The 21,977-nt window shown below is 42.9% G+C and overlaps 1 protein-coding gene across 4 annotated transcripts in view; it reads left to right on the top strand.

The window, feature by feature from the left end:
* OCA2 (OCA2 melanosomal transmembrane protein) overlaps positions 1-21,977 on the top strand; it is a 153,793-nt gene that overhangs the window by 96,961 nt on the left and 34,855 nt on the right. For all 4 annotated transcript variants that reach the window (XM_083501713.1, XM_083501711.1, XM_083501714.1 and 1 more), the window contains exons 19-22: positions 6,295-6,422; positions 11,838-11,897; positions 14,154-14,258; positions 18,886-18,979. In XM_083501713.1, the coding sequence (XP_083357839.1) occupies positions 6,295-6,422; positions 11,838-11,897; positions 14,154-14,258; positions 18,886-18,979 (387 nt within the window). The remainder of the gene's footprint in view (positions 1-6,294; positions 6,423-11,837; positions 11,898-14,153; positions 14,259-18,885; positions 18,980-21,977) is intronic.

Genomic DNA, 21,977 nt, shown 5'->3' with positions numbered 1-21,977 from the left:
GAGCCACAAAGTAACTGCCCAGCTATATGAATGATTTTGAGACTTCGACCTATCTCTGTGTGCTTGAGCTGGCAAACGAAGGATGCAGATGCAACACTGGGCATTTCCAGATCATTAGGTCACTGTGCTGAGGCCTACCGAATCTTTGGGTGATCAATGGCGGCATGGGGACTAATTGTGGCAGCTGGCCAACCCATCTGGCTGTTTCCCTTTAGACTTGGCCAGAGTATAGCAAGGAAAGAAGCTTTAGAACAGTAGCTCCCACATCACACAAATAACACACAAATCAGGACCTCAGTCTGAATCATAGGACAAATGTAAGGGGAAATCATGCTGTCCCAGTATCCTTGGAACATCTAGTCCAGCAGTCACTTAACCTTATATCCTGCTGACTTGAAGCATTCCCACAATGTGGCGGCCAATGGTGGGGCTGAGGAAAAGCTCAGTTAATGATGCCAGGACATGAGATCCATCAAATACACATCACAAATGTGAAGGAGAGAAGTCATTGTGAAGCTGTTTACAGTGACAGGCCTCTGCTTCTTGTAACGAGTAGTTCTGCCCTAAGTTTTGGTTCTCCCTGGAACTCTTCATGAGTTTGCTCAAAAGATCTGCTGTGTACCAATATGAGCTTTAGAACCGTATTAAGCCCCGTGCACTTAATACCATCACTGTGCTCGCAAGCAGAAGCAATTACCATTTACAGTGAAGTGCTCATTATTGCAAGCACAATGAGGCAAAAATGGCAGTCACGATGGAGCAGGGTTAACTATCATTACACTGTGTTCTACACCTCACTGGCGCCTCCGAAAACCAGTCTAAATATATTTACTAAATAAGTTTGTGACCAGCCCTCTAATTGGCCCCAAGTTCCATGGGGAGGCATGAGCAAGAAGGATGATTCCGAAAGGAGTATTAGCAGCAATTAATTCACGTACCATTGAGAGTTTAGTGCCTTGTGAAAAGTTATTTCACAGACAAAGCCTATACATTTGCTTCTGTTGGAGGTGATGACTATTATTATACCCCTGGATAGCATGGAATAAAGCCTTATACTCTGTAAAAGATTAAAGAGACTATATCACTTTTTACATAATGCTGTATATGGAAACAGGATATGAATAGTGAATGAACCTGGGGGATTTTTTTCTCTTTGGCAAAAAAGCTCTAACCTTCTTTAACCCATGTCAAACAGGCAGAATTGCTACAAGCTTTTACAGAATATTTGATGAAGATTTCCCCTATAGTAGCTTCCCCAACTTTAAATAATTTATTTCAAACCACTTGCCAAACATTTTGGAGGGGGCGGCAGAATACAGGCTGGCACAATCCTCCTTTTTATTATCGATCCATTACCTAAGCAGCTTTTTAAAAAAAAATCACCTTGGACAGAACATTTGTGTTTAAAACTGCAGTGGTTTCTGAAGATGCAGGCATGCTTGGTTTAAACAGAAAGTTTCTGGCATCATTAAAAAGGGGAGTTTAAAGAAATGCATGAAGGCCCAAATATTTTATAAGCAATGCGCCCATGTTTGTTATTGAGTATCATGGATGAATATTCTGGACAGAAAGAGACAGTCATAAACCAGCTCTAGTGGTTGTCAGTAATCACTAGGATGGGTAGTTTACTTCCATGCATCTGTCTGAGAAGCTGAGCTATCGAAGACAGAGTGCACCGAAGATGCTGGGTCCCATCTCACCAAAGATGGCTCTGTGTCTTCATAGAATCATAGAATCATAGAATCATAGAATCATAGAGTTGGAAGAGACCACAAGGGCCATCGAGTCCAACCCCCTGCCAAGCAGGAAACACCATCAGAGCACTCCTGACATATGGTTGTCAAGCCTCTGCTTAAAGACCTCCAAAGTAGGAGACTCCACCACACTCCTTGGCAGCAAATTCCACTGACAAACAGCTCTTACTGTCAGGAAGTTCTTCCTCATGTTTAGGTGGAATCTTCTTTCTTGTAGTTTGGATCCATTGCTCCGTGTCCGCTTCTCTGGAGCAGCAGAAAACAACCTTTCTCCCTCCTCTATGTGACATCCTTTTATATATTTGAACATGGCTATCATATCACCCCTTAACCTCCTCTTCTCCAGGCTAAACATGCTCAGAGTACTCTTCTCTGAGTGGGAGTCTACCCTAGTCACATATAAAGCAGGCAGTGAGTTTGTGCCCCGTTGTAAGAGCAGGAGGTGTGGTGTGGTGTAAGTGCAGGGCCAGATTTAGGTTTGATGAGGCCCTAAGCTACTGAAGGTAGTGGGGTCCTTTATACGTCCAGCTGTCCTTTGTCAACAACAAATTGTCACTGCTTTTTGTGTTGAATATCTGCTATATGGTAATTTATGGACCTAATAGGTATCAAAAGAAATTTGCACATGTTGCCATGCAACTAGCAGAATGTAGGTACCCTATATATGGAAATGAGCAAACCAGTGATATTTTAGGGAGCAGGCTAGCAGGTGGGGCCCATTACTTACATCATAGAAGCCTACACAACACAAAACACTGTTGCTGTATGTAGGTTTTATTTTATTTGTTTTTTATCTTATACCTCGTGTTGCGTTTGCTTCAGGTTGAGCGTTTTCAGGTTGCATCCCGTGGTGACCTGGAAGTACTGGAAAGGGTTACTTCCAGGTTTCGCCGCTTGCGCATGCGCAGATGCGGCAAATCGCAACCCGCACATGCGCAGACACGGGTTGTGTTCTGCTCATGTTGCGAACGGGGCTCCGGAACAGATCCCGTTCACAACCAGAGGTACCACTGTATTCTGGAAATGTAAATCCAGTCCCCCCCCTTTAATTTTTATTGGGGCTCCCAAGAGAGTGGGGCCCTAAGCTATAGCTTGTTTAGCTTATACGTAAATCCGGCACTGGTGGTGTGCGTATTGTGCCTCCAGTCCCAATTTTTGTCTTCATTGCTCAGGTCTGATATCCCGGTGAAACTTCTGTCTCAACCCTGACAGAGAGCACCCAGGTCACACGCTGTATGAGAAGACTTGAAGGGGGAAAAAAGAAGCACGCCAAATAAACATCCCAAATCAAGTCACTATTCAGTCTGACCTAGGAGCGAAAGTGATTTCAGTGCACTGAACCTATCCACTGAATTTTTTCCCATTGAGCCCTGTACAACGTTGAAGGAAACCTGCCCTTGGGTTAATGGCATGTGCAACTCAGAGGAAGGGTCTGAAGCCACGCACAGCGTTTCTACTGATGAAGCAGAGTAAATCTGGACCATGGAAGTGGGGTGGGAGACTGCCTGGGAACTGCATGTAAAAGTGTTCTGAGCTCCTCAGAGGAAGAGCAGAGTATAAATACAGTGGTACCTCGGGTTACATATGCTTCAGGTTACAGACGCTTCAGGTTACAGACTCCGCTAACTCAGAAATAGTACCTCAGGTTAAGAACTTTGCTTCAGGATGAGAACAGAAATCGTGGCGGCGCAGTGGCAGCGGGAGGCCCCATTAGCTAAAGTGGTGCTTCAGGTTAAGAACAGTTTCAGGTTAAGAACGGACCTCCGGAACGAATTAATTACGTAACCAGAGGTACCACTGTAAACTGAGGACACACTTCATATTTTGATTGGAGGAGATGCGGGGGTGGGGTGGGGGGGTGATATTGGATTCCGTACCTCTTCCCCAGGTGTCTTATGTACCCTCTTTGATCAACAGAACAGGATTGCTGTACACAATCTTATGTACATCGCTTAGGGGTTTTTTTGTTTTACAAAGCAGTTTATGAATACAGTACTTTTAAATAAAATGAAAATTCTAAATAAAATTAATATTAAGTAAGTCAACTATCCACTATTGACATGTATAGAATGCTGAAATCAAGAACATCACAGTGCAGGTGGACCTATGTGCCCAATTTTCTTTCTTTCTTTTTAATACCCAGGAAAGATGTATTTGTTTTAACAAAATTTATATACCACTCGATTGTAATAAAACCTCTATGCAGTTTACAATAAATATTAAGACCACCAACAAAACAATAAAAAACCCAATTAAAACATTTAAAAGATAATTAAAAGGAACTATAAAAAAAATAAAAATTGTCGACACCTATGTTTCTGGATAGGCTAGTCCGAAACAAAAATGTTTTAAGAGAGTATTCTGGAGAGGAGGCAGTTTCAATAAGCTTGTTCACATTGCCAGGTTGCACTAAATGGAAAAAATATCCATCTTGTCAGTTGGTTCCCTACTGACAACCAGGACCAACTCTGATAGCACCATTACATTCAGGTTTCAACTGTTCTCCTTCTGGTGTGTCTGAATGAATAATTTTTTCTAGCATCCTCTGTGACAGGCATCCCCAAACTCAGCCCTCCAGCTGTTTTGGGACTACAATTCCCACCATCCCTGACCACTGGTCCTGTTTGCTAGGGATGATGGGAGTTGTAGTCCCAAAACAGCTGGAGGGCCGAGTTTGGGGATGCCTGCTCTGTGACACTGCAGAGGATTCTGGAGTGCATCTCTTAATTTGAATACCAGTTCACTGGCACTTCTAAAATATCGCTGCCCCAAGTGTCCAGTTGTGCTATTTTTTGCATTCAGATTATCCCTCCTAATAATCTCATTATTTTCCCGCTATGTGTGCTTAGTGGTATACGAAGTACATTTTACAAGCTTTACTTTGCTACAAATGTCCTTTAGGATTTTAACAGGTGGCACCATGAGCACATATTTGATAGTTTCCACAAAAATTAATTCATTTCAAGTTGTAAAGCTTTCTATTTCAGACCCCCCCCAAGCTTTTCATATGAGCCAACCAAGAGCCACCATATTAAAGGAGGCAGCCTTTTATTATTAGTCGTCTTGAAAGACTGCAGCTGTTCCCACAATCTTTTGTTTACCCTTTATATGAATTTTGTTGTTTCTTGCTTGCACAGTCCTTGTTTAGACATTTTCCTTCATAAATTCAGCATTGACATTGATATCTTCAGAAACCTTTTTTTTTTTCTGGGTAAGAAAACCACAACATATTAAAAATACAAAAGTCTCAAAAGCACACTTGCTATTTCTGTTACCTATTTATTTCCTCTGAGACTGCACAGTATATGTAAACTCCCTGTGTTGGAGGTATTTCAGAATTCCACATAAAGCACAACATAATAAATGTTGTTAGAATTCTTCTTTTCTTGACACTCATGGGAAACTGTCACAGAAACTTATATACCAGTTCCATAAAAATGAATACTGGCAACAGCCACAGAGTGGCATGCACTACCACAATGTTTTCCAGCATGTGGTGGAATCCGCTTGGTAACTGGTCTGTGTGGGAGCAATCCCAAATGACTGTGAATGCCCCCCTTACTCTCCTCAGGATGGGATATTTATGTTGTGTTTTCCCCAGAAACTGAAGACAGCACAGTTTTAAATGGGCAACACAAATTGTGCGATGTATATATATTGCCTTTCGCTTTTATATCCAGCTGGGTGTAAACTTGCAATTATCAAATGAAGTTAGTGCTGTATATTAAAGACAGCTGTCTTATTGTAGAGCTTCCTCCAGGGGCTTCAGAGCAGCTGGAAACTATATTTGTGAAAGATTTCTGAAAGATAAGGGATTGGATCGAATGGTGTTGCTTAGCGGATGGTAAGGCTTCTGCCCGTGAATTGGGGAGGGAAGCCATTTTCATCCATTTCCCCTCCCACCTGTAGCTCCACCCCTATATATCTCCCCTGGAGGGTCTCCAGAACAGATTTAGGGGAGCATAGGAGGCTGGAGGTGGGAGGAGGAATTACTGACAACAGCTTCTGCTCCCCTGTTCTGTTGATGGAAGTCTTACTGTTGACTGACACTGTTGAATACATCCCTGTGCCTTCTTTGCAGATGCAGAATACACCAAGTCAATCTGTTGGCTCTGCCAGCTGGAGAATCATAGTTATGGTCAAATATGAACCTCTTTATTCAAGTGCACCCTTCATAGGTGTTCGCTTTTGGTTCACAGCCAGAGACATTGGATACTGGGTTAAATACAAGACTAGGGCAAGATTGCGGTCAGTTTCCTGGGTCCTTTGCCTCCAATAGGCAGATATTCAACCTGATTAGTATGGAGATGCAGAGACGGGAGGAGTTCCATTTGTTGAATTATTGCTAAATGTGAAAGAGCCCTGACAATTAACCTCAAAAATTGTAGCAAACTGCTTCTGAGTATGTGTTACTGCACAACATAAACATGCTTTAATACACCAAAGAAAATTAAGAACTGCCTGTCTTGAAGAAATTCAGGTAAATGGTTGAAAGTCGATAAGGCTGTATTCATGCTGTTTTTTCCCTCCTTTTATGCAGGGTGGATTGCTATGCTGGGAGCAATATGGCTTCTCGTGTTAGCCAACATTCAGGATTTTGAGATGATTCTGAGTAGAGTGGAATGGGCAACGCTCCTTTTCTTTGCAGCACTCTTTGTTTTAATGGAGGTAAGAAGAAGAGTTAAGCCCCCCAACCCAATCCCTGTAAGTTTTGATGCCTTAAAGTCGATGGTAGAATAATAGTGTTAGGAGATCTTTGCACGCTCACACAGGAGAGGAGATTGCAACAGGCCATTCCTTTGAAACTGAAGAGGTGTGTATGCTACAGCACTCTTGTTAATATGAGGTTCTAGATTTCATTGTATATGCAACTTCATTGCCTATTATTATGAGAAGCGGAATATGTATGGAAGGAAGTCTTGTGTACCCATCCATTGGGTCCCAGTCAGTGTAGCCTTTACTGTTACCTTTTAGCCCAGGAGTGAAAAAGAAAGCTTTGACCACCCTCGCTATGTTACCCTTACTTTACCTTAGAAGGGAATGGCAACCATTTCTTTGCATTGCAGAAAGTAATCGGATGAAGTCAGTGACATGGTAAAGAAAGGCCAAGGCTTTGCTTTTGCTGCTTCTGATAAATCCATTGCTTTGAAATAACAGAGTCATGAATGCTAGAGGTCTCTTTTGTTAACATGAGTTTCTAGATTCCATTGTATATGCTACTTAAATGCCCATTGTTATCACAAGTGGAACATGTGTGGGCAGAGGGTTTGTATATCGCAGATTACAATGCGCCGGTGCCTCATTCTTCAGCCATTTATTTATACTGTAGAGAGTAAACGGGTTCGGTCAGGGACAGTGGCAGAGCAAGCTGATTGGGAGTCTGGGGTGGCGTATGTGCCCTGCGCCCAGGGGTGGGGCCAGATGCCCACAGGGCAGGGTGGGACGTTCCGTGGGGCCTCCAAGGAGTCTGCCTGCCTCCTCCCACTCAGCCGCCCTACAGCTGAGGGGGAGGCTGTGGGCAGACGGTTTCGGGCAGCGCGGAGCCTGCTGGCGCTCAAGCCACTGCGTCACTCCCAGGACAGGCACATGGCTCAGGCATGCTGCAGGCCCCGCGATGAGTGCCACCCACCATATTGTCACCCCCCAGTGGTGACACCGGGTGGCTTCCCCACCGCACCCCCTTCCTCCGCCCCTGGTCAGGGATCCACAAAGGTAGGGCTAAGGCTTTCTTTGCTTCTGGTAAATCGTCTGGGATAGGTTTTCTCCCTCTGCCACCTGTGTGCCAGATTGTATCCCATTGACTTTGAATTCAGTGGAAGCCACTGAGAAATAAGGAAGCCTTCACCTGCATATTTATCTTTGCTCTCTTTTTTGGTGCCATAGAATCTGGGTTTTAATAACCCGATAGAAAGAGAGAAATCATGTTGTGAATACCTTTCAGGAAGGGAGGAAGATGTATGGAGGGATACATTGTACAAACACCAGAATCTTTGTCACTGAGTGCCAGCATGTGCTTTACTGCAACACGTTTGTGCACTGTTTTCATGGAGAAAGTAGAGGAGGATAGTTAGGACAGAACTGAGACAGAGGCTATATCTTTTCCAAGTGGCCTCAGCTGTTTGTTATCCAGGGCCTATGTGTCATGTTCACTCATGTTTCTGCTGTATGGATACATGGACCAAGGGATCATTTTGTTTCCCCAAATGCGGAAACGGGGCCTGAATAGAACTGTGCTCAGTGCATACCATGTGTATGTGTGACCTTAGCAAGTATAGTAGCTCTGATGTACACACAAAACATATGCAAGATTCCTTGTTGAAACAGAAGGGCTAACTCCATATTTGTTGTGCATGTGGAACTGTCATCTCCACCGAAGTGACTAGAGAAGTCTGAATTGGCCGCAGCTGCATATGTCATTCTGAAGACCACACATCCAGTTGCGGCATAAAGGAGTTTGCAGCATATCACTGTCTCCTGATAAAAGGATGGTGACCCTTAAAAGGAGTCTATACCCTTTAGTGTCATCAACCTAAGTTAGAAAGACTGCAGGACGATCATAATGTCTGTTCAGGCTTGAAAGAGCAATTTCTTCACAGTAGATTTACCAGTTTCAGTAAATATTATTTGCACAATCATATAGCCAGCTTGAGAAACAGAGCTCAGAGACAGCGCAGGACATTGGCTATAGATGTTTAGTAGAAATAGAAACTTTACCTGTGCTTGCCATTGTTCCATTCCTATGTCTCTAATGGGGAAAAAAATAATTAAAAATGGCAAGGGGGAAGCATTTTTCAGGGGGAGCAGTTAACCACACTGCTGATTCTCACCTTTAAGAGTCATTGAGTACCTAGACTGGCATTAGGAGAGCAGCACAGGGCTGTGAATTCAGTATTTTCCTTGCAGTGTCCTGATCTATCCTTGAGAAACAAGCTGGTTCAAGAAGACGGAATCAGAATGTGTGTCTGTACAACTCCAGCTGAGTGTATTAGGGCTGTGTGCTTCCCCCAGAAATCTTATTCAGGACCCAATCCATGAAATGAAACTCAAAGTGACTTACAAAAACGAACTCGAAAAATTAGTATAAAGACAAGTATAAAACAACCTAAAATTGACAAGTAAGAGAGAGATATATATAAAAACAAATTCAGCTGTACCCCACCCCATCCAAAGATAAAAGACTAGAGAGATGCTACTGCATCTTATTCTTGCAGGGGGGTGACAGCATGAGAAAGCCAATTCAGAGTGCTTTCATCCATTGTTCTTGAATCATCCTTAATGTGGATATGACCTTCAATCCTAATTCTTATCTAGGAATTTTGAAGATGGAACCTTGAGAGTCTATATTACCAGCTAAGCCACACTAATACCTTTTAGCTGGGGTTTGGGTTTTTTTTGGCAGACATTCTCTGTAGGTCTGACTGCTTATGGCACTCAGTTGTGGCTTGTGGCGGTGTTTTCAATGCCATTCCTCACTGAGTATTCAGCCCTTGACGTAACAGTGAAACAGAGAAAGAAAGTTCAACAGGTTTGAGCCACTGGGAATTGAGGTTATTTTGATGGCTCTGTCAGAGGCATGTGTACTATATACTCCTCCTTTATGTCACTGCAAACATGATGTTTGCTCTTTATTTTATGTGCTTTTGGTTTACCCGCTAGAGCAGTTAATGCTTGAAACAAGCAGACAGTTGAATGTGTACCGTGTCTTGGAAACTTGAGGAGGATGCACTTTCTGATTCACATTTACTGTGGGTGGTGGCTTGGGTGTGCTACTGTTCCGCCTGTATTTGCTGCAGTAAACATGGAGCCATGATTCTATAAACAGGAGATGCATATCACCATAGACTTGGTGGACATGTGTCCTAGAAACATCTGTGAACCCAGTCTGCCATATAAAATCTAAAGATTGATTCCACTGTTATTTCCAACATAGGCAACAGCTGGAAGGAGCATCCATGTTAATTCCCATTGAATACCCAATGATGATGGTGACCCACCCATCTGGCTGGGTTTCTTTAGCTACTCTGGGTGGCTTACAGCATATCTAAAAACATAATAAAAACATCAAGTGTTAAAAACTTCCCGATACAGGGCTGCCTGGAAACACTGGGTGCATGTTATTGCAGCAGATTCACAGCAGTGTATTCAAAATGGACAACCCCCTTAAAAAACAAGCAAACATTCAAAACACCATTGTTTGGGTGCCTGAGATATCAAATAATGGTAAAGAACATTCTGACTGAGGATGAAAGAAGAGTCAGTTTCAAGTTGATGGAGCTGTCTTGAGGGATGTGGAAAGTTCTTTTGTTTAGAAGAGAATGATATTTGAGATTTGTGAGGGTCTGCATTTCAAATACTAATTCCAAGAAAGTAACTGGTTATATACTTTTTTGCTACAGACCACTAGCTACCTTTACAGATGTGAAAGCTTTGAGCCTAAGGCTTTTGCACAACTGCTGAGCTACACAACTGGGATTACTTGAAACAACTATGATGTCTGAAACCACTTGTGCACAACGAAAAAACTGGAACAGAAAGGGCTATGTAGAGGTCCCAGAAATTTACTTTAGAATGCAGGTCATCTTTAGGAGTATCTCCTAAAAACTACAGACCACATGAAGACATTATAACGATCTCTATCCTGGAAAGCCATGCTCTTATTAGTTTTAGCAAGGAGTGGGAGCCCTCCCACCAAACTATATTAACAAGAAATGGGGGAAAGCCCCCTAAAAGCCAACTAATAAATAAAAAAATAAGAAAGAACATAATTTCCCAGAGTCCTTGGGTAGGAATACAAATTTGCTCATGGTTCTTCCTGGTATATGAATGGATTTGGTCAGGTGGGACTGTCTGGGTTATTTTCAAAGGTGGAACTTTACGCGACTCCCCAGTGATTAGATTTCAAACAGTCCTTCCTAGAAGAAGAGATGTGATTTTTAAACTTTGAATTATTGCTTCAAATGGGAATAGAATGTCTGCATTATTGCCTTTTGATTAAATGTGGTTTCCAGAGCAACAAGTACAAATCAGTGTATTTTCTGCTAGGAGCACTAATCTTTTCAACGCTGCTAGTTATGCTACATTTTAGGCTGATATATAGCAATGTAGGTAACAATTTGTTTTTTGCTGTTCTAGAGTTTCTAAATTCCTGGGTTATGCCAAATCAACAACTTCATCACATAATCATAGCTGCAGCTTCCAAGTTCTTGCTGTGAATTTTGCCCACACTGAGGTGGACCTGCCCAAAGAGATGAAAACAAAAGAAAGGCAGGAGCCCCCCGTTATTCAGGGACTCTTAAGTGCATGTTTAACTTGACTTAATATGACCAAGCCCATCCTTTTGTTAGTGAAACTTCATATGCTGATGACCCCAAGCCAGGGCTATTTATCCTGAAGGCTCTATGGCCTTTCTGTTTACTGGATCTGGAAACTGAGCCAGAACTCTGAAAACTTCTCTGAAGTTGTTGACGAGATAACTGACTCTGAAGCTGGGAGGAGAACCCCAGAACTTTCAGCCTCTCTGTGGAGCTCTCCATGGTCCTGCAGAACCTGAGTCCATTACCCATAACATTTGCCTATTGCCAGCACCTGCCAACTGCTACTGGTTGAGTGCAACTTAAGGTCAGTGCCTATAAGGTGTGGTATAGTGCCTCATGGATTTCTCTTAAGCTGGCCAGAATAGGACCCTATTTTGGCTAAACTGAAAAGCTTATTGGTTGCTTTCTGGCTCAGTTAAGGGACAAAGTAAGTGTGGACCATCGCAGTTATTTTGTGAGGGACAAAATAGGCAAAGTTATAGCTTTAATAATTACATTAAAAATTGATAGTGAACTTAATAATTAAGTAACCAACTTTTAGTATAATTCTTACCATGAGAAGTTTGTTCGATGAAAGTTTAATTGAACCAACTTCTCTTGGTAAGAACTGTAATAAAAGTTAGTGGATCAAATATTGCCTTGTTTATTGGTAGAATATCTGTTTTGAAGGACCACCAAAACGGCAATACAACTCTGTACTAAGGGCTATTTTACATAAACATTTAAAGTGTTTATTTTATAAATGTTGATTTTTCCTCCCCACATCTAGGCTTTGGCTCACCTTCATTTAATAGAATACATTGGAGAACAGACAGCTTTATTAATAAAGGTACCATTTATAATAACATCTTACAGTGCAGAAATGGAGAAACCTCTTTGTTGCATATATACAAAGTATTATATTATTAAACTACAGTGTACATTCTGATGTCAGGGATACAAAGAGGATGCCTTGGGCTCTTTTATGTGTTACATTGCGTGGACAGGCAGATTCCTCCCAACCGCAGGCAGCGCCCAAGCGGAACAATGACTCAAGACAACATGCTATGGGATTAAAACTGGCCACAACTTTATTAAGTTTCAAATGTAGGGAGACCTTGGCTCAGGCATTGGGCGTTTATCCTTCCCAGTCCCCAGCCGGGGATCTGGGGGACTTCAGGGTTATCCAGAATGTGTGGGGATTGCGCTGGCTCTGGAGAACATACAGTGGTGCCTCGCAAGACGAAAATAATTCGTTCCGCGAGTCTTTTCGTCTTGCGATGTTTTTCGTCTTGCGAAGCATGGTCCGTCGCAACTGCGCCTCTTCAAGCGGCTTTAAGAAAAAAGCGCAAGACGTTTTCGTCTTGTGAAGCAAGCCCATAGGAAAATTCGTCCCCATTTAGGAAGATAGATTAAAGGATTTCACCCAAGGCCTGAAACCACCAAAGTTGTGACGTTTTGCTACGGGGAAGGCAAAACCTGCCAATGTAGGAAAATTCCTTTCCGGCCCTTCAACAGCGACCCTGACGTAGCAGTGCCTGCGTACCTGTGGAGGAGAGGTTTACCTGCAAAAGAAGACTTAACTGAGGGAGGGGAGGGTGGGAGAAGCTCTGGAGCTGACTGCTGCTTTGCAGGTAAGATTCACCTTCTGTTGTGTGGGCAGGACGGTCCCTCCCCTTACCTGGCCAATCCTCTGGCAATGCCTCCCGAGGCGGGATTGGGTGATTGGCTGAGGTAGGCAGAGACCTCCAGGTATCCAGCCTGGGGAGGATGAAGCCAGCCCAAACTACCAGGAGTTGCACTGGGATCCGGGGGGCTGCGCATGACCACGCAAAAGGCGCCCCCCATTTGATGTGGGAAGCGGTCATTTCTTCTATCTGACCCTGGGTGCAACAAAATTATGAAGACCTTCAGCAGTGAAATAATGGATTCCCCTCTTTTGGATATGTGGTGTAAAGCAAGCTCATTACAAAGAGATACAGACTGTTTCCTATCACAGATGACATTAGCAGTATTTAGCACTAGGAGACTATGCAGAGAGCCAATGTCAGGAGTCTGCACTGTTGGGAATCCAGCCACAACTCAGAGGGCACCTGTCCTTTGAAAACCCAAACACGTCCCTTCTGCTCCTTGCTTTGCTGTCAGATAACCTGCCCTCTTCAAGAGAGAGTGAGAGAGCAAGGAGAAGCATCAACCTTAACAGACCTTTTCTTCTCCATCTTCTTGGTGCTGTAGATGGAACCCAGAAGGAAATGTCTGCACAACAGCAAGGTGGAAGACTTGGGGCTGCTCCCCCTTCCCTGAAACAGGAGCTCACATTGACTTTAGATTCACTTAGGGAGAGCTGTTAAGACCTTGATCAGAGGTGGGGAACTTTAGACCTACAGGCTTCATTAGGCCTGCTATGTCTCCCTGTATGGCCCACGAGGCCATTATGGCCACACCTTACCCAACTGCCTTCAGGTGTGGGGCTGTTAAAGTTGCAGTAGCACCTGCAACTCCCCTTGTTAAGGTGCTTTGAAGGCCTAACTACCCAACTATTGTTGGGTCTTCAAAGTGCAGTGCAGGGATCTGTGCAAGCACTGATGATGAGCTGATTGTTGGTGCTTGAAGTGAGCCCAACACATCCATCATCACTTGCCTGTTGGGGCTTCGGAGACCAGCCTTGATAATCAACAGGAATTGTCTGGGTCCACCAGGAACTTCCTAGTGCAGCTGAAGGGACTGGAAGATGTCACTTGAATTCAAAGTCCTTCCTTGAGCCCTTTAAATCTAAGTCAGTACCCCTGGCAAGAGAAGAAGAAGAAATCTCCATTTATAAGCTGGAATTTTCTCCTCTCTGCAGAGGAGGTAGTTTAGTCAGACAATTATTATACTGTTTTTACTTTTTTATGCACTTGGAGGTCACATCTGTTTTAAAGCATTAGGGTTGATTTATGTGGGAAATCTGCACAATTTTGGCTTTAGTTAAAAAAGAGAAACCAATGTGACAATTTTGGCCACAAAATAATAGCTTTCAGGGCAAAGGGGACTCTAAATTTCTTTCTTTCTTTCTTTCTTTCTTTCTTTCTTTCTTTCTTTCTTTCTTTCTTTCTTTCTTTACCAGGTGGTGCCTGAAGACCAACGCTTGACAGTTGCAATCATTTTAGTGCTCTGGGTCTCTGCCCTGGCATCATCCCTCATTGATAATATTCCATTCACTGCTACAATGGTAAGTTGCATTTTCTTCTGTTAAGGGGCTGGAGGGGAGAGAAGTACAAAAACAGGAGTGTATACCTGGGCCAGTGAAGGTTTCCTTCCAGTCCTCACAAATATCAGTTTACAAAAGCCTGTTTGTTGCCAAGGGGTCCCTTTTGATAATGCTTTGGGACGCCAGATTTAAAAGTTATGGTACAATAAAAAGGAAAGTGTTTGAGATGCAAGCTTAGTGTCTTTCTTTTCTCGACTACCTTGAAAAACTGCATCCCACACCATGAAATTTCACCTGCAGACTTCCAGTACTTTAATTATACTCTTTTAACCTTGGACTAAAGGTCAGAAATTCCAGTGTCAGTGCGACACAGTCATTCAACAATAACAAGAAACAGATATTCCAAATCTGAAATGTAATGGAGAAAATGAAGAAATAAGGTGTTGCATCCAATGGTGTCCCTCAGCTGGTAAGGTTCCCTTCAGAAGAACAGGGAAGGGAGCAATTTTCAACGAATCTTCCTTCCCTTTGCAACCTCCCCATACCCTAAAGCTGTTTTGGAACAGATTTCAGACAAAGTGGACGGCAACAAGAATTGCTGGAAATTGCTTCCTTCCCCATTCTGTTGGTGGAAACCTTATTGTCAGCTGAGCAATGTGGCTGGATACAGCTCAAGTGGTTTTTTGAAAGATTGATTAAAAACATGGTGGAAATGGAGCAAAAACTCTTTCAGGGTCAATGTCCATTGCAATGCTAGTTTGGTTAAAACAACAACAACATGGTGAATTAGAATTAGGAGAACCATCACTCCGATCATCACCAGTTTTTCAGAGCACATCAAAGCATTGGTGCTGTTACGGAAGGATTTGGGGGCAGAAGTCCAGGATCTCATTTTGCAGGGCAAGCAGTAGCACCCCCAGATGCAACCAGGGTGGCCTGCCATGTTTTGAAGTATATGAAGTAATACACACAGCCTTCTAACACAGAGGGTCCCATAAGACCATGAAATCCCCAGGACCATGAAGTTCAGAGTCTAAATTTAACTACCTGAAGCACTGCATCAGTCAGGGAATGACAGATAAGCAAAGCATAAGATTGTTGTAAATACAAAGGAAAAGCAGTATAAAGTCAAAACGAGGAAATCAATGGCTACAAGTATTCAAGATTTATTTAAGACATGCCTCTGCCACAAAGGACGCGGGTGGCGCTGTGGGTTAAACCACAGAGCCTAGGACTTGCCGATCAGAAGGTTTGAATCCCCGCGACGGGGTGAGCTCCTGTTGCTCGGTCCCTGCTCCTGCCAACCTAGCAGTTCAAAAGCACGTCAAAGTGCAAGTAGATAAATAGGTACCGCTCCGGCGGGAAGGTAAACGGCGTTTCCGTGCACTGCTCTGGTTTGCCAGAAGCGGCTTAGTCATGCTGGCCACATGACCCGGAAACTGTACGCCAGCTCCCTTGGCCAATAAAGCGAGATGAGCACCGGAACCCCAGAGTCGGTCACGACTGGACCTAATGGTCAGGGGTCCCTTTACTTTACTTTACTTTACTTTACGCCACAAAGGGAGAATCTAGTGTTGGAGATGGTAAACATGCCAGGTAGGAGACAAAAGTCAAACGAAAGAAACATGAGATTATTCCTATATTGCCACTTAAAGGAATGGGGTTGCTATTCCAAACCCGGCTAACATATGATACCTTCCAGTGTGTAGGGAATGAAGGCTGCTGCTGCATTTGAGGGTCATGGCTACAGTGGAAATCATAAGCCAAATATTTTTGGATTATGCTCACTGCCTCTTTTAAACATTCCCATGAATATAGTTGAAGCAATTGTTGGATCTTTTATTGGTAACCCAGTTGGTTTTAGTATCCAGTACCAGTAGTGAATTGAGAGCTTTTGCAGTGGAAAGATCTATCTAGTGATTCCTTCAGCACCAAATCAGAACTAATATGTTTCTTATATGATTAATCAGATTATGTTCTAATATGAACATAGCCACATTCAACTCTTCTTGATAAAGCTGCCTTTTCTGTTTACAGGTTTACAGTTGGCATTTTAAACTGGGGTAAACATGATAAATCCCACAATATGTGCTTTCAATTTAATGAATGTTTTCTGATATTTCCCACTGTATTTTTTTTTAACTGGAAAGGCTCTAAACCAGGTTCCAACATCTAAATTATTCATTTAAAATATAAATGAAATATGATTTTCTTAGCTTGATTAACTTAATAGTTGGGAAGTTCTGCCCTCAGAATATTACATGACAACACTTTATTTTCAACATTGTCTGCATTTTAATAAACCTTTATTAAACTAGGCTGCATATATTGAAACACCTGTTTACATTTTATAACTAGGGTCTATAAATTCATTTATGTTAAATCACTGTTTAGGTCTTTCCTCCTAATACAGTGTATTGAACCATTGTACCAATTTAGCCATGCCAATGTGTTTTCTGCAAAAACTGGGTTTGGGTAAAAGGGCAATTGATACAATGGCGTGTTTGTTGTTCTCATTAATGTTGGTGGCCGTTGATTTAAAAATGTATGCCTTGCCTTATGCCAAATAGGTGCAAGCACTAAAATGTTAGCTGACAACCCAAAAAGCAATTACAGTTAAAAAGTTTTGTTCGGCTCAGAACTTTAGGGCTGCAGGAATGGTGCTTGACTGCTAGGATTCACCCGCCTATCAAAGCAGGCAACTGGTGGTTTACAAGTGTGGGTGGGCCTGCCCACCTGACAAAGTTGACCCACAGGGATGGCGGAGATAAGAATCTGGCCTGGTACCTGGATCCCATTCCCACTGCTGGTGTATGAGGATAGATTGATGGGCAAGTGATATAGCATGCTTGAGATCTTTGCCATGTGTGGCAGAGTACAAGGAGTCATACAATCATCTCTTGGATCAGAAGACCAACACTTCTTTGGACTATGCAACCTCTTTTCCTATTCCTGTGTTTGCATGTGCGGTACCCCTTTGTGCATTTCTAGTTTAGTACTAAATCACATTCAGGACAAGGCTACCTTCCTGATGCCGATTACAGCTCTATTTCACTTAGTGACACAGGCGAAATTGTGGCATGGAGGCAGTATCGCTGTGGCTTTTGTATTGCTTTTAAATGTAGGAAACAGCGTTATAGGGCAGCTATAACTTCATAATGCAGAATTTGAACAGTGCTGTTTCCGTTGCTTGCAGAAGGAGAGGGATTAAAGGCTAACAGCAACTAGCATCGCATTGAGAAGTCAGACACATAATTGCAGTGTTGGATACGTAGTTAGAGCAGCCAGCCTTAAGGACCCTAAGCCTAGTGCCTCAGAGAAAATCAATTTTTCAGATAAACAGAGATTGATCAACTGATACGGAAAGTCTTCCAAGAGCAAGCTATAAACAATAAGACACATGGAGAGAGAGAGAGAAAAAAAGACACATTTGAAAACAGAATGGCCATAGTAAATTAGTTTTCTTCCTCCCCCCCCCCATTGTGTAGGCCCAGTCATTGTATATACCCTGTCATCAATGGGCAGGAGGCGTATAGCATTAGTAGGGCATTTCCTGTGACAGGAAGCATCCATGATCCCCACTGTTGCACTTCCAACAGCTTTAACCTCCAGTGCAGACCCTAATTTGGACTGTCTTCCTTGTATACCTTAGCCATGATAGGATGTCCTGCTTGCTTTCTACTCAAATGTTAAACCTGAGTCTACACAAGGAGCCCTTCTTTTTAATGCAGTCTCTTTTGTGCTAGAATTTGCTGAGGGACTATTGGTCTCAGGGGCGGAGGAAGGGGAGTGCGTTGGGGGCGGGCCACCCCACGTGTCACCAGTGAGGGGGTGACAAAATGGCTGGCGGCACTCAATGTGGGGCCCACAGTGCACCCGAAGCACGAGTCTCTCCTGGCAGTGACGCGGTGGCTTGGGCGCCCGCAGGCTCCGCGCTGCCCCAAACAGTCCACCCACCACCTCTCCCCAGCTGTAGGGCGGCTGAGTGGGAGGAGGCAGGCAGACCCCTCAGAGGCCCTGCGGAGCATCCTGCCCCGGCTGGCCCCGCCCCTGGGCGCAGGGCAAGCACGCCGCCCCAGGCGCCCAATCGGCTTGCTCCACCGCTTAAATGCTCAGTCCATGAAAAAATACTAACCATAGGATAAAATGTTCCCCACTTTCCTGTCAGGATCAAGGATTCAAACATAGCCTTTCTCGAAGTTATGGTGCCTTGTTAGCATTTGGACCAGGGAGAAAATTCATTTGCATTTGGGATCCTCCCAGAATTTCCATAAAAGAAGCTTACCATGATTTTTCCCTGAATGTTTGACCCAATGCAAACAGAAACACCATGACTTTTTTTTTAAAAAAAAGGAACAAAAAGTTAGACACCAAGCTCATTCTGGTACAACCCGCCTCTACTTGATTGTGCTGTAACTGGCCATCAGGTGTGATCGATGTATAATAATTTTGTTTATTTAATGTATATAATTTAAATTCCTTGCCATCATCATGTGATCTCAGGGCAAATCATAACAATTTAAAATACAATACCAATAAGGACAAAACAAGTAAAATATAACTATATAGAGTGGAGTAGTAAGTCATTTGTAAAATATTACATTAGTATGGAATATTTTAATCAATATTTCCCACTTATTGCCTGCAGATTCCTGTACTTCTGAACCTCAGTCAGGATCCTGATGTGAACCTACCTGTGAAGCCCCTAATCTTTTCACTGGCCATGGGTGCCTGTCTTGGAGGTAAGCTTTGATGTCAGGCTGTGATCCTGTACAGAGGTGATTCTACTGTCTTATCCCAGATCCTGATGGACTTGAGATAGCCTGGGAGAAGGAGGGGTTGAAAGATGATTGTGTGTTTGTATGTTTCCTGGTTTGTTTGTTTCCTTGTTTGTTTACATTTCCCCTCACATTCAAAACAATGGGAGACAAAGAGGTGGGAGAAACGTGGCCATGCTCAGAAACGTGTCTAAAGCTATTCCCACTGCACAACGAAAATTTTACCCTGCACACAGCCTGTGTCCTCCTCAGATTTGCTCCAGAGGGTTCGGTGAACTCTTAGAACAGATTTAGGGAACATGTGGAAGGGGGGAGTTGAGTTCCATTGCACAAGTGTAAATCCTTGCACTGAAAGAGCACATTAGTTGGATACCACCCTGTGTGGATATGATGGACACAGAGTGCTTTGGAAAATGCCACCTCCAGTTGAATGTTTCTTTCTTTGACAAAACAAAACAAAAGAGGAGCTGCATGAGCCAGATTGGGACTGTGGTATGGGGCAGGTGTACTTCGGCTGACTGTGATTTCTGAGGTTGGGCACAGCTGACCTTTATCTGCTGGGGGTTAACCAGAGTGAGGCCTGCTCTTCTCCAGTCTGCTCCGAAGCCCCACCCACTCACCTTGGCCTGGATTGGCCCATAATTCAAAAGTGAGCCAGCAGAAAAGCCTGCCAATCAGAGCAGCCAGCACATAGATTCCCCAACTGCTTCCCTCCTGACCCTAGCATTGCTCCTGGGTGAACTGGAAACCGCTGCACTGGGCCGCAACAGCCAGCCACCCTGTTAAGCAGCCATTTTCAACAAGCATTTCCCTATGAAGCTGTGACTTATCCCCAGAGGCCAATTGAATAAACCCTGAGCAAGGAAGGGTGTAATTTTTCGAATTAAACTTAAACCTGCGAAAAGCTTTTGACCTGTTTGGTTTGTAGGATCTCACTGCTTGCTGGGCCACAGCTTTAGAGTAAGTGGATTTACATCCTGCTTGATTTTGTTATTCGAGCAATCCCACAAAAGGAGCGTTGTGGGTTTGAGTTCATTTGCAATTTAGAAGAACAATATAGAAGAGCCATCTGGTTGCTTTTTAATTCATCCCTGTGCTGATTATTCCCTTTCATATTCCATGAATATTGGCTATGAATAAGTTAGAACAGAAAAACTTGCAAGGACAAAACACGTAAGAAGCTTTCCCCCCTGCCGTTCTCCAAGTAAGAAGTAAAACAGTGAGCTGACTGCTGCTTTTAGAAGAAAGAATAATTACTATTACGTTGAGTGAGTTTAATGAAACATGTTTTTGAATTATTTTGTCCCTCCCCCCCAATACAAAAGAGCAACATCTCACTCAATGTTTCATTCACCCTTCATTCATTTGAAATCAAATATGACCACCAATTTTCACTGAAATATTCTTTCTTCAGAGTTCAGTGTAGGGATGTTGGAGGAATCTGTTGAAAGTGGATTTATTTATTTTACATTTACATGCCACCTGATTGTAATAAAACCTCTAAGCAGTTTACAAAATAAACATTAAAACAATCAACTAAAGCAGCTGAAAATGGGCATTTTAAAAAACATTCAAAAGATAATTAACATAAACAGTAAGCAAAAACACATGCCAGCATTCTACATGTCAGTTTAGGCTTGGCTAAACAAAAATGTTTTGAGCTAAGGTGCCTGTCTAATGTCAATAGGCAAGGCGTTACAAAGTTTAACTGATGCAACAGTAAAATATTGATTTCTTACAACTGTGGAATAAGTTCTGCAGAGTGGTTGGGGTAAGGTGATCTCACAAGTAAACTGGTCCCAATTAATAATAACCACCTTGAACTTGTCCTGAAAACAAACTGACTGCCAGACCAGTGAAGATTTCTGAGCAGAGATATTATATGGTGGCAGCATACCATAAAATATACAGTATATTCTAAATTGTTATCTGGTGATATTAGTTTAGTGGTATAAATAGGTATGTACTATGTGCTCTTTTCTCCTGTACCTTTATTTGCTTCATAACATTTTTGCCTACACTGTTGTAGGTAAGCAAGCAGATCTGAGCAGCCATTTTAAAGATTCCCTTCCTCTCAGCTCTGCTCAGTCAGTCCCTGCTAACTGTTTCCCTCACAGCTTCCTTCTCCTGACACCTCAGTCAGTGCCTGTGCATTATCACATCAGGAGGTTGGGCACTTGCGTTGTTATTATTATTATTATTATTATTATTATTATTATTTCTTCCATGCCTAGTCCTACTTTGTGGAAATGTTGATGGAAAAACAGATTCTCTCTGGGCTCATTTTTCTAGCACTTGTGCCAAACAGGCAGCTGCATTCCAGAAGTGAGTTTACTCCTCAGGGAGGCATGCATTAAATGTGCCGGGCGCTAAATGTGAAATAGTTCCCTTCATAAACAAAATGTCCCTCCATTAATAAAGTGGTCAACAATGTGGCCTCGTCCATGGAATAAATATCTGGACCAGTTAATGCCTTTTTCTTCTTTCCTAGCTTCTCTGGAGTTGCTAGTGTATAAATTCCTTCTTTTTAGCCCCTTCCCACTGATTATATGTGTTTGTACATATTAAAATTTACATTTACTCAAATTTATAGTTGCTATGGTTTAGGGTGAGTAGTTGCATTTTAAAAGCAGTCTATTCCTAGTAGGTAAGGAAAGATTAAGCCACATTTTGTCTGCTGGGCTGTGCCTGGTAAGGAGAAAGGCTGGTAAGGCCATCATCACCTGCAACAGTGGGGAACTTCTGGTCCATGGGCTGAGTTAATCTCACAAGGCTGTTTTCCCCAAGCCAAACCCACCTGAAGTCATATGTAATGCTTATCAGCAACCTTTTACTGCAGCCAATGAGGCTAACTCTCAGCATAGCTGTCAACTTACAGATTTGAAAATAAGGGACCAGCAGCCTCGGAAATAAGGGATCAGCAGCCAAAATAAGGGATTTTCAGAGCACAGGTATGTTTGAC

Source organism: Podarcis liolepis (assembly GCF_965112155.1).
Source record: "Podarcis liolepis genome assembly, chromosome: 4".
NCBI lineage: Eukaryota > Metazoa > Chordata > Lepidosauria > Squamata > Lacertidae > Podarcis > Podarcis liolepis.
The sequence above is the reverse complement of the archived record's forward strand: the minus strand, read 5'-3'. Positions and strand labels throughout refer to the sequence as shown.